The sequence below is a fragment of the Sitodiplosis mosellana genome, unplaced genomic scaffold (genome assembly GCF_009176505.1).
Source record: "Sitodiplosis mosellana isolate CC-2019 unplaced genomic scaffold, AAFC_SMos_1.0 Smas_scaffold_6191, whole genome shotgun sequence".
Taxonomy (NCBI): domain Eukaryota; kingdom Metazoa; phylum Arthropoda; class Insecta; order Diptera; family Cecidomyiidae; genus Sitodiplosis; species Sitodiplosis mosellana.
The window spans coordinates 4659593-4673754 of NW_022601432.1; the positions used below are offsets into that span (position 1 = coordinate 4659593).

The 14162-nt window shown below is 36.4% G+C and overlaps 1 protein-coding gene across 5 annotated transcripts in view; it reads right to left on the bottom strand.

Annotated features, from left to right (window-relative positions):
* LOC129576779 (uncharacterized) overlaps positions 1-9870 on the bottom strand; it is a 55180-nt gene extending 45310 nt beyond the window's left edge. Inside the window, exons 1-2 of one of the 5 annotated variants that reach the window (XM_055462452.1) lie at positions 9756-9870; positions 3448-3847 (exon numbers count right to left, since the gene is read on the bottom strand). In XM_055462452.1, the coding sequence (XP_055318427.1) occupies positions 3448-3637 (190 nt within the window). In that variant the 5' untranslated portion in view covers positions 3638-3847; positions 9756-9870. Of the gene's footprint in view, positions 1-3447; positions 3848-9222; positions 9339-9755 lie in introns of those variants that run through there. The other 4 variants (XM_055462455.1, XM_055462456.1, XM_055462454.1 and 1 more) reach the window with 4 other exon arrangements.
* Between the last annotated feature and the right edge of the window lie 4292 nt (positions 9871-14162).

The window sequence follows — 14162 nt, forward strand, 5'->3', positions numbered from 1 at the left end:
CTCTCTCTCTCTCTCTCTCTCTCTCTCTCTCTCTCTCTCTCTCTCTCACTCTCACATTCTCTGTTCCAAACTCCCAGTCCATTTTCCTTTCTGTCGCTGTCGAAGATCGAAAAGGAAAATTCAAACTAAGAATTGCATTTCGCCTTATTTATGGTTCGGCCGTGGCAAAAAGACTATCGAGAGAGATAGAGAGAATGGGGAGAGAAAAAAAAAACTCAACGGAAATTGAGAGATTTATTTCAAGGGCTTAACATAGAGCTGAATATCAATCGATTTGACAAAATGAATAACGACAACTAAATGATTACAATGTACCATCGATTTGCATCAATTATTACCATCAAGCGTACCAAAAAAAAAAATACCCACAGATAAATTATGTAGATAAAACAGACCTCGTATCTAACAACAACAACAAAAAACGATGAAAAAAATAATTTTTTCGTCATTGTGTTTCGAAAATGTTCTTATTGGCTTTATTTTCTACATGGAATAATTTTTTTCTCCTTCGCCAGCACATTTTTTTTTTTTTACTAAATCGCCCTAACGGCAGAATTTCTGAACTGAACATTTCTTACCTAGATCACCAGAATCTTCGTCTTAGTGATGGTGTTCTGATTTAGTTTGGTCGTAACTTGTTCGTAGTGTTTTCTTTTGCTTTCGCAACGTTATATCACAAACCGATTCGATTAAATTTATGTATTTTCTTTGAACCGAATTTCTTTTCGTTTCTGTATTTTATTTGATGATCTCAAATGAAATTTTCTTTAAACACCGTGAACGAAATTGGTTTCTTTCGACTTCAAATTTAAATCTATTTATTAATCTGGAAGAATAAGCACAAATTGAATGAACAAATCCACCTGAACTGGATTAAACGGAAATAAATCAAAAACCAAGAATTTCGTGATTATTTTTTTCTGGTTGAAGGGAGGGTGTAAAAATAAAACTTCAAGATAAGTGCGAAAATAATAATTGTTATGATTAATTTTATTGTGTTCTAAAGAGGTTTGAAAAAAAAAAAATAAATAAAATAAAATAAAGGGAAATAACAAACGATTTAGATTTTAATCGAAATTAGAGACACAGAGAGGGAGAGGTAGTAAAGTGAGCGTTGAAATAAAACAGAAACCAAAATTTCGACTATAATGTAAAAATGGTAATGTTCAGTAGGCACGGAACGAAACTGAAATACTTTTTTTCCACTAGAGAGAACTTTGCTGAGTGTGTCGAGAAATCACGTGCGACTATCAATATAAAGCGCGAACAAATGATAATATTCCTGGTTGTTGTGTGCATACAATCTAGTGCTTTTTGTTGACGAACGGCATGAAATGCTTGCCCTTCTTCTTCAAAAGCATTCGGCTTATTCGGAAGTTCGTCACACACACACACACACACACTTGCTCGTTCGCTCGCTCCAACATACATTCACACGACCGTGTGTAACAACCAAACGGCAAATAAATATTCAACAATAAAATTCCATGTAGTACAACACATTGGCGCGCACACAAACACACGACAAATTGATTCACATACACATACACATTGAGCTCCACACACTCAGGACGAGGCAAAGTTATCGGACTCGGGTTCAATCTCGGTGGAGAAAATACGTTTTCAGTTTGGCTACAGGCCATGGGAATATACATATGCAAACGCAAGCGCATTCAACCAACCGTTCGTTGCTACAAATTCTTCGATAGAATCCATCGGACCGAAATGGAGTGGTTCGTTTGATAGTTGCACACTAGGGGTTTCACGCAACTTAAAATTCATCTAAAATTTCAATATTTCTCTCTTTTCTCTAAAATTCTCTGGGATTCACCAAAATCCGTATTATTTCGAAATATTTCAACATTCACCTTGAAAATTATGTTCTGGAAGTGGGTTTTGGTGGATCCCCAGGATCGTTCAAAACTGCTCCCGGTTCTGGAAGTGGGTTTTGGTGGATCTTCAGGATGGATCAGACTGGGTTTGACAATGCCCTGGTCCATCCTGAGGTTCCACTTCCAGAACCAGGAGCGGTTTTGAACAATACTGAGGATCCACCAAAACCCACTTCCAGAATTTTTAGATTCAAAAAATTCTAAAAAATTCGAGTTTATGAATAAAAAGAAGCAATATCTATAGTTTACACATAAAATGGTTTTATTTCCAGCTATTTAGTAAAATCTTCGACCTTCGAGTTTGCGTGAAACCCCTAGGTTGCACACACAGTTGGAAAATCCAGAGAAATTGCGTTTCACTTATAGATATATGAAGAAAAGCTCGATGCAAACAAAAGCTTTTGTTGGACTTTGATGTGGAAAAAAGTCCATCGGGGAATTGAAATAAAGCCAAGACATCGACTCCGTTGACGGTTACAAAAGCTCAATGCTCAAAGCTCGTTTCTAATCAACTTTATTTGTTATATTCAATTATGGAAAAACCCTTAACAAACTGAACCTGTTCCGCTTACTACACAAAGAAAAAGCTCGTATTCTTCTTCTCCTGAATGCCATAGTAAAGCTTCTTCGTTCGAATACCTAACCGGTCGTTTTTCACCATTTATATTGGTACGTTCAACTTTCTCATTATTTTGCTCATTTTGCCACTAAAACTCTATTTTCGTCTGATTGAAAGTGTACGTAACGACTTTCTGAAAGAGTTTAACTAAAGAGCGTAGAAGAGAGAGAGAGAGAGCGAGTAGTTTTGTTGTTATGACTACGTTGCTATGTAGGTGTTTTTAATGTATCATGTGATTGAAAATTTCCATTGCGGAATTACCTGTTTCTATTCTATATTGCGTTGTACGTTCGACGAAATATCACACGCTATAAAATGTTAAAGCATAATATTTTCTTTGTCATGTGGCATTCACTGTACATATATGCACTGGCGCGTATTACATCGTCAATCACTTAAGCAGACACTTCAGATGAACATATATTAACATTAATGTGTAATCTTTAAAGTCATTCTGAACGAAATGAGCGCCAAATTAATGAATGATTCGCGAGAATATTTCGAATTTAGCATGGCGCACAGAGAGTTGAGAAGGAGCATGACCTTGGATTAATGTGATCCCTCACCTTTTTTTTTCAATTAAAGTACGTGCTAGACATGACAAATTTGCCTATTCAACATTTAACGGAGCGTATCGAATTGATGATATTAAAAAAGTGTATTTAATGGAATTTAAAAAAAACGGGTTTGAACGTTCATCCGTTCCTCAGTTACTCTTTACACAGCAGAATTTGGGCGTGATTCCTGTTCAAATGTCGTTCATTTTGTCCAGGTGCAATCGCCCGTATATTTTTTTTTCCTCGGCAAAATGTGATTGATTGATTCATCATTACGAAAGAAAAAAACACGTCCACCTTTTAGAAAACTGTCGCCTACACACCCCTTAAAACTACTTTTAAAAAAAAGAGCAACTTAGAGTACGTGTGTGATTCATACCTTCATCATGTTTGGCGCTGGATTTGTTGTTATCGTGTCCGTTTGTTAGTTTTTCACTTTTCGCGCTTTTTGCCTTCTCGCTTTTCGCCGAATTTCGTGCGCTTTTATTCGTCGTTTCATTGGTGGCATCGATGTCACCATTGTTATCGGTCACCGCACTTTTTTGCTCTTGGCTTGTATTGCAACCCATTGTGATAGTATCGTTGTTTCTGTCACGGCACGTCTTCTTCCCTTTTGTTTTTGGTTTTTTTGTTTTTCGTTTTCAATTTGTCGCTGCACCAATTTTCAAAATGAATTATTAAAATCGAGCTTGTTCAAAATTTGAACGGGAACGAATCAAACTATACTGTTAACAAGTCGGTCAACGCGAATGCGGCACTCTTCCTTTTTCAACAAATCACTGTAACAACAGATTCAATTTTTTTTAGCATTTATTTTATTTGGTGTGTGTATGTGTGTGTGTATGTTTTTATCGGTTTCACCATCATCGATTTGTTTTTTTTTCCGTCGTTTTGTTTGTGCTCGTTCGTATTCGGGATGGATACTTCAAACTTAAACGTGTTCTCGTTTTGTTAATTATTATTATTGCTCATCGTTTTTTCTTGTAATCTATTCAAATTTTGAATTTCAAAACAAACTTTGTTGTTGAGACGAACGGATTGACTATCCATCTAACGGATTGGCTTTTTCTTTAAAAATTAAACTCATGATCGATTTTATTCATTTGTCAAATTGAATGCTAACCATTTGGATTTAAATTTGAGTTCAGCTAAGGCATAATTGTGGATTTGTAGTTCATCGATTTTGAGCGCGCTCAAAAAGTCAGATTGTGGGAATATTGCCGCAGCGGAACACGCGAAAAAGTAGTGAAATCCAAGAAAAAGAAAAACTTTTTTCTTTTCTTCTTCTTGATTGTTGTTTATATAAGTCGAGTCAATAAATCGGTAAGCTGAACCCAACCGAAACAAAAATCAAGAATGAAAGTGGAAAAAAAAACTTAACGAAACGAAGTGAAAATGACAGTGACGAAGCAAGAACCAAAAATATGGAACATTAAACTTCATATCGACGCGTAGAAGGATTTTGATGTAATGTTTACATTCACATACGGCTCAGTCACATTACTCAGCTAACTCGAAAGAGAATAAGTGCAAGTCGCACGTACTTCTTAATAATAATAACAGCAAAAATAACCCAAACACACAATGAAAAAAAAAAAACTTTCCAAAGCAGAATGAATGTTTTCGTTTATGAGTGTGACTTGAGGTTTTTTTTTTTTAATTCGTTCGTCAAAGATTCTAGAGACCAAAAGTGAGGAAATGAATAGAAAATGGGAGCGAGTAGAGAAAAAAAATACCATACACACAATGAAGAGAGTAAAAGAAACACATGCGAATCCTGCATTTCTCATATGACTCAAACACGGCTTTGAATATTGTTTAATCAATTTTTACACTTGATTCTTGTTGTTGTCGTTGTTGTTCAAATGACACGTGTCTGCCGCCGTTCGATGGAATCGAACGTGAGTGAGTGTAGGATTATCCTTTGCGGCAATGAATCGCTTCATATGGGCACACTTTAAACATTATTCACTACTTTTCAATTGATTATCGTGCGATGGTTTTTTTTCTTTGAACGTTAAAAACGCAATTCATTCTGAACGATCACAAAAAAACGGTTTTTATATTCGTCTGTATTTTTTTAAATAACAGCACAATTTTAACTAATCAGATTGAAGCACTGACTAAACGACACTACACACTATTTCATTCGTGTCAATTCACTGAACCCTTTTTTTTCTTTTCGGTTTGTTCTTCAATTGTGAACATAAATCGTTAGGAAATGTTTGTGATCTTGGTGGTGTTTTGAATGACGAGCGTGTATTTTACAAACTACCGTCGTCTTAAAAGTTCTGAAACGAATTACCGGAGAGAGAGAAAAAAAAAGCACCACAAAAGCTGGTTCGGCGGTTCTATTGCCGCCACAAACACATATTGACTCCGTAAAGGAAACTCAAATGCCGAATGCCGAGACATTCAAAAGTGGAGCATATTCGCGTTTTAGTATGTCAACGACAAAATTTTCGGTGTGTACGTGTACCACGCTACCGATTATTTGTTTGTTTTATCGCTTCAGTTCGGTGGGTTGGTTTCGTTTTTTTTTTATTCAACGCTCAGACAATAACAACCCAATGAATGAATGTATATGCACACACGAGAATGTTGAATCACCAACAAACAAACAAGCGGCCAACAGCAATTTATCAACAAAAGAGGAAATTTATGCTCCCTTCATATTTTTAAATTGGTTCGACTCTTTTTCAGCCACGGTGATAAATAGCGTTCTCGTTCTTCTTATTTGCGCTTCAGTTGTCTCTGTGTGTGTGTTCGTATGTTTGAAGACTTTCTCACTGACAAACAATGCTATCTGCTTGTACATACAGCTGTTTGTAGCTTGTCGGCTCAAAATCATTGCGCACACCGTACACACAGAACATTTTCGAAATGAACACACATCTATCGACGTGTTTTTTTTTTCTCCACCCAAAATCGGTGTATTCATTCGTTGAGCCGGAAAATTCCAATGAATTGCATGAATTGCATTCACTTGGAGCGTAGAGGAGGACGGGACGCACACCTTGGCAAATGTTTGGCATTTGTCAAGTGACTTGCATTTGTATTGCGACCGCATCTCGTATTCAATTTTAATGCGAAGCAACATGTTGCAATTCACACGTACAAAGAAAAGACGCTTCATTAAAAGGGCTCCATGAAAGTGGCTCAGAACGAGCACGTTTTTACTTCTTCTGCTTCTTTTTTTTTCTGTCGTCGTTGTTGTTGTTGTTATTTCAATTTTATTTATAGGTGATGAACGCTCCGTTACCCAAAATACCTGCTGCCTTATATGAAATTGAAATGTCACCCCGGCCGAAACGAAATATCTTTGCCGCTTAAAAATACCACAAATTCTTGTCTTTCCATTCACATCGATGGATATATTTAGATTAATCGTATTTTCAATCAATTCATAGGTTTACCGAAAAACATAAGCCAGCCTACGTATGTGTATTTTAAAAGAAGAAGAAGACGAATGCTTGAATGAGTCTTACCATGGTTAACTGCCAATTTTTTATGTCTATATTCAATACATATGCTGTTTTTCTACCTGTTCCCAGGAGATAATTAAAATGATGGCAAAATATTGTATGAAAAAAATGGGTATTATTTGAAAACAAATATCACGAATCCAAACAAGGGCTGCCTGATTTATTAACAACAGCTACTCATATCATAACGTTATCCATATGAAATATATGTCGATTAATAATTACAATTTAATCGATAAACCAATCGTTTAGTTCAATTCAAATGAAGCACATTCAAGTTCGATCGATTTTTTTTCTGTTCAAAAGTTTGAAACATTCCACTCGAAAATTGAGTTCAGATTTAAAACTAATTTCCGAATGGACGAGGGAAATAACGCCACCCATTATCGACACTAATTTCAAAAATGTTTCACTCATTTTATATAAAAAGCATTTGTTTTTCACCTTTCGCACCAAGCCAGCTGTAGTACTTACATCCCGTCGGGATAGTCGCGAATGAATTTATTGATTCACACCGGCAGAAATGTGAGCATCAAATAGAGTGCTTTACAACAATGCAACGCAAGAATTCATTTCAAATAGTGTGCGTTTTTTTTCTCTCGCCTCCAGTCGATTGCAATTTCAGCGGAGAGGGAGAGAACAAAATGGTGCTCCATTTCATCTGAAATTCATTAACGGACTGCATTGTGTTGCACACTCACATGGGAAAAAGTGGATGATTAATGCATGTTGAAGATTTCAAAATCAATTTTCAGACTTTTTTTAAAATTATATTCAATACAATTTTTTTTCATGATAAGATGAAAAAAATAAAGCAAAAAAAATCTATTGCGAACGCGACGAGCCGAAAACACTTTGTCGACTTGATTGCTGTTGCAAGTTTGCTTTTGTCATATGACGAAAGGGGGCCACCACTTGTTTCCATCCATTTGAACAGATTGTATCCGATTATTTGTTTTCCATCAAATGTCCATTTCGATAACCAAATGAGTCACCGATGAATTTTGATGCACACCTTTTTTCAATCACAACAACAACAACGACAGCGATAGAAAAAATTCTTCGCTTCGCATTTTTTTCTTCATTGTTTCACCTGTGGAAAATTCATGAAGTCGATCAGTTTGAGTTGAACAACGTTATAATGTTGGGAATTTAGTTGATTCATTCCGTTTTTAGTCTTCTTCTTCTTCTATTTCATCACCCTACACGCCGAACGGAATAGAATATTCAAACGTTGTTCGATAAAGCAAATTAAATCGAATGTATGGGAATTGGCGCAGCGCAAACTATCTCAGAAGCAGGACATACACACAGTCTTTTAATGCGCCTAATTGATTTACCTAAAGGGCTAATTGTGATCTCATAAAGTTTTTTTCAAAGTAACCAGTTGAAAGGAGTGACTGAATGAGTAAAAGATGAGGGAGGGCCGGAAGGAGGGTGCGAGAGAGATTCGAAGTATATTCACTGAGAATGGCAAGCAATTTGGTTTGAAAAATATGCGTTGATGTTTTTTTACATGAAGCGATGTGTGTGTATTTCTATGTGTGATGAGGTGAAAATAGCCTACACACACACATACTCCCAAAAAAAAACATATTGATAAGTAATGAAACATTCATTTGAATATGGCAATCAAATACATTGATCATAACATGCATACGAGAAGCGGATAGAAATAATAATGAGAGCATATAAAGCGCGTTTTATACACGCAACATTGCTACCCCGTTCAAAACCAACCAACGGTTTGATGCACTTTTTTCCGTATATACATTTCGTTGGAGCTCGGCTATATATCATTTACGTGTGTATGCGGTTTTTGATGTGTTTTTGGATAATGAACGATAAGAATGGCTGGCTGAACACAGTAGTACATTCATACAACCGAATATATGTTCAGTGGCGGCAATGATGATGACGATGATGATGATGCACGATGTCGAAAATATACAATTTTTAATGGGAAATACACTCATTGAACTTTTATCCACCACTTGAGATTCCAATAAATAAGAAAATACCTGGAAAACGAAATATTTAAATTTCTCAGACGTTGGCAATGGATCAGAATAAAGAAAAACACCAGCAACACGAAACAATGGAAGTTCAAGGTGCAACCACCTTCATTAATTATTATAATAACAAATCGTATTCCTCTTTTTGCTTTGCTTAAGCAAAAACCAGGGTAGCAAAGAATAACATCACTGAACGGTCTCACATTTCTTGGAACCCGTTTCTTTATGGCTGTCATACATACACGACCGACCGACCGACCGACCGACCGACCGACCGACTCGACCGACCGGTTGAGTCATTGATTTAGTTAGTCATCTCAACTCAGAGGCGCCCCAAAATGGTTCAACTCAACTATGTGTGTGTGTGTGTTAGTATGAGTTTGTGGCTTTTTGGTTTAAGTTTGCATCATATACTTTGAAATTTTGTTGTGCGAATGGAAAAATTATATTTTTTCTCTCCACCACATTACCATATCTCTATCCATCTCACTTTCTTTCCATCCAGTACACAACAATACAAACCAAACCGAACAACGACAAAAAAAATCCCTCAAAAAATGTATTGTATTGTTTGAACATCTCAATTCTCGCACTCGCACTCGCATTCGAAACGCAAGCCACCCAAGGAATTTCCCGCATGAGCGATTCACGTACCCTAGCAACCGTAACACGTTTCGAGTATTTTCGTATCCAGTGTTGTTTATTTGAATGATATCATGAACATTAGATTTAGATAAATGGCGACTGGAAACATCAACAATTTCACATTACACTAACATGTTCCACACGTTCAATGGACCAGAATGATTCCAAATCGAATTGATAAAACGGCCAATGCATCGAATTGTGCAAAAACGATATTGGCTCCTCTTTTCTCCGTTCGGCTTTATATGTCCATCGTCGTCATCCCATTCGGTTAATGAAGATAAAGAAGATGATTGTCTTAAGAATGGGAGTAAATCACTCGATAAGCCCATAAAATGTCACTATTCAAACAATCATTTAATTGATTCTTTTTTATATACGTATAAAGTAGTCTTTCCCCCAAGAAAAAAGTAGACGCACTTCAATAATCGAATCTATCGTGTGAAATCGTTTTATTTCGATAAAAACACCAACACATACACACACACACAATACCCGATTGAGAGACAAACAAAATGTATTGTAAAGAAGAAAAGACGAACGAAAAAATTTGATGAAATTTCTCGTCACTTTTCTCGTGTGAAACACACAAAAATTGATTCACAGCGACGCACGCAACAAACAAAACGCAAATGACACTATATGAAGTGAGTGATGGTGAACGACTGACTGGATAAAAACATCCTGACTATATATGCGTTTCACAATAATTCAACAACAAGCGTCTAACAACACCAACAACAACAACAACACCAGCAGCTCACTCTCGCTCTCGGATGTGTGCACCATCGTAGCCGAACAATCAACCACACAGAATTTCCATTCGTTTTCTCTTTCACACTCCCTTACACTGTGTATGTCCCTCCGTTTCTTAGTCTCGATGGCGGCAGTTCCGTTTTGTTTTCATTTTTGCTAATTTTCCTCTCATTTTATCACTTAGCGGTCACTGTGTCTATGTATGGATCAAATCCTCTTCTTTCGTCGTCCCCCCTCCACAAAAAAAACAGAAACAAAAGAAAAAAAAGAGCCGCAACCATTTGCAGAGTCCGATAACTGTCGCTTCAATTTGACATACAAATATGCAGTCGATTTTATCGTGGTGTGATTCCATAGCATTGATATGATGTGCTAAGACCGAATTGAAATTGAACATACAAGCATACACAGCACCATATCATACATATCATTATGATTACACTCAATCTGAAAGTGCGGCTCCATCAAACATTATGCGTACATACATACGACCACACAAGATACCGAACGGTACGGACTCGTACACATTACATACAATAAAAAAAGGGGGATAGAACTGTGTACACAAAAAAGAAATAGAAGCTTAATGTGCGTTGGATGAGACTATGCAACATATCCAGCCACAGTTCGGTCTCTGTCACTCTTGTCGTCAGTTCATAAACGAATACACATAATATTTAGTGCGGAGCAAGTGAACGTAGAGAGCCAGTCAGCTTACGCTAGACAGACAGCCAAAGAAAGGGACGGAACATGTACAGGGGAGAGAAGATTATACATTGACAGCATGAGATGACGAAATACTCACACATTTTGCGCATACAAAATGACGATAGAACGATTCATCCTGTTGGATGAAATGCTATTTTCGAATTAGCTACATGGTTTTATACAATTCCTTTACAAGGCTCTCGCTCTCTGTTAATGATGAAATAATTCGTGAAATAACAAGTGGCAGCGCGTCTTAAGTGGTAAATTGGTTGTAAAACTTTTAATACAACAATAAATGGAAATCGATTCTATCTAGTGTAAAACCAGTCTCCGAAAAAAGTGAGGACTAAAAAAAAAAAAAAAAAAAAGGTCCTCACTTTTTAAAATCGATTCTATCTAGTGTAGAACAGTCTAAATTCCACAATGGGGGTCTAAAATTTTGCCAATGGGTGTCGAAAAACAAGTGAAGACCTAAAAAAAAAAAAGGTCCTCACTTTTGAAAATCGATTATATCTAGTGTCAATTTTTCCACATCGCTGGGGGGGGGGGGGCCACATTTTGGAAACCCCGGGGGGGGGAAAACCCGGAAAACCCCCCCCCCCCTTGCACACGTCTGGTTGAAAGTACGATTTTCATTTTACTTCTCTACATGTCTAACTGAAGCTTATTGCTACAACTGACATTAAGTAAGTGATCCGTTTCGCCGAAGAAATGGGAAAATCTACAACCGTTACAAACACACGAAATAAAATCAACGCCAACTGAATAATACCAGAAGAATGGGGGGGGGGGGGGTTGAAATGCGCGACCAAATGAGCATCGTAATGTGTGCATATATGATAAAAATGATCCAATAAGACTGACAAACACAGAAATCTCATGCATAATATGTGTATTTGTGACAAATGTCGCCAACACACACATGAAAACGGCTGGTCTTTCGTTTTTTTTGCCCGTTTTGTTCATTCGAAAATTTCTCAACGAAATGACATGTTTAATGAATGAGCCTTTTTAATAACTTCCATTGAATCAAAATCGAAATAATCAATAATACGAATGACAGTGTCATTTTATGATAGATCGCAAGAGTGTGTGCATGAAATTCAGCTGATTGAATGACTTGTAATCATGATTTGCCAGTCCCACTCTCACAGTCGGTATAAAAAGCTTACTGTTGTTCAACATTTAAAAAGCATGCGTTTTTTTTCCTTCTTTTGATAAGCATAAGCGATGGGGATGGAGTGGGCGGTTTGAATGTACATTGTACAAACACAACACAAATCAATGACATCAAACTTGAATCTCTAATGAGAATATATTTGACGATTATGCCGTCGTAACAATACATATTTAAAATCACATCGGCATTAATTCATTATCAATTCAATTTGGAAAATTCAACAAATTGAATATGATTTGCATTTGTTCATTGTGTGTGTATGCGTACACTGTGTGCTGGTGTATTTGCAAAGTGCATAATAAAATTTGTTTCCATTTTCTCTCCTCATCATTATTAAATTCAATTAATTTGATCAATACGACAGAATTATAAAAAATATGCACGCAATTTCACAACTCTCTGGTAGCTGCGTGTATGTTGTTGGGCCGGTTACACTTCATTTAGATTGAAAATGATTCTCTTACCCGATATTGAGTATGCAATGATAAACTTTAATAAACCATAATTTCAATGTGTACATAAATAGAGTTTTTATTGCAGGAGAGAAAAAATCGCTTCAATTTACTATTTGAACTATGGAAAGGTCTTTCTTTATTCCAATATGGAATAGGTCGTTATCCTTTGACCATTTCATTGACATTAACTCGGTATTACTTGTTTGATCGCAACGGAAAATGTCGATTGCACCCTTAAAATGGACAATTTTTCTTTCGATACACCTACACAAAAGAATATCAACATTGAATTATTACATGAAAATTCAATAGTTTAACATTGAATTGGCTGAGGGACAAACAAAATAAAATACCCAACCGCCAACGTTTAATTAGTGTTCAACACCAAAATTATATTGTATATGTGTTACATTTTTTTTCTCTTTCAATGATGGAGTCGAATTTGTGTGCAAAAACGTGTGTGTTATATGTTTATGAAGTTAAATCCAAAATGAGAATTTGCTATACCTTTATAATTCACCAAAGAGATAACATCGAAAAACTGACTGGGTATTGGGAGTTAAAAGGCAGACATTGTGCATATAAACGCATTAATATACAAAAGCTTTCGATTTACAAGTACCGAAACACCACCACCAACAACAAACAGAGAAGGGAAAAAAACGATATTGGATTTTATTTTTAATTTTCTTGTTCGCTTCAATTCATAATATCGATTAGATTTGGGTTGTGTGTCCAGTCGATGACTGTGGCTCAACCAAATATACGACATACACACGAAAGAAGAAGTGAACAAAAAAATGGCATAAAGTGTCGTTGCTAGTGGGATCGCACGTTTCGAGAGGTGGATTGGTGATTTTCAGGTGATATTGGAGATTAAGCCCATGCCATACACACGAGAGCTAATCGCACGATATGAATAGCTTAGCTTTACGCTTAGTATATACATTCTTGATTATTTTATATGCGGTTTTTCTATATTCACCGCTCGCTCTCTCTCTCTCTCTCTCTCTCTCTCTCTCTCTCTCTCTCTCTCTCTCTCCCTATCTGTCTCTTTCTATTTCTGTTGCTTCTGTTGACCAACTATTCTAATTTTAGACGACGTTGCAAATTGAACGCAATCAATGTTGTGTGATCAAAAAAATACACACAAAAAAAGAATGTGTCCCTAGGTGATATGCAACACATGATAGCTACTGAAAAAAGAAACGAATTAACGAAAAAAAAAACCAAACGCTTTTTTTGTCCCTTATCAATTGCAATTGTTGCTTGTAGGCCTCGAGGATATTGCTGTGCAGGTCTATCGAAATCCGATCGTCGGTCGATGATGCTTTTTGTAAAAAAATAAATCTGTTACATGTTAATGCTGCAGTCCAATGCATGCGATATGTTTCAATATAAGCTAACATGCATTTTAATCCGCATTGTCTATTTATTACTCACGGTTTGCATTCATTTGCCAAGCGGCCAATTCAATTTTATCGCGAAAATCCACAACGGGAAAATTCATTACGTTCAACAGCAAGAAGAACTGCAATGATTTTCGTGATCAAACACGACCACACACACACACACACGCTCACACGTAAAGGGAGATTCATGGACAGAACCGAAAAAAATAGAAGCAGAACGCGCACGAAACAGCGACGATCCAAATGGGGAATAGCATGAAGCAGTGCTCTGAAAATCATCTAATTATCATGTAGGTATTTAATGTTTGCCCGTTGAACTGTTTTTTTTTATTAATAAAAATATACGCTGGATATCATTTTTACACATTCAAAATCCGTTTGGATTGACCATTTTCTTTTCATTTTTGTTTGTTGGTTCAGCACTTGTGGTGCATGCAA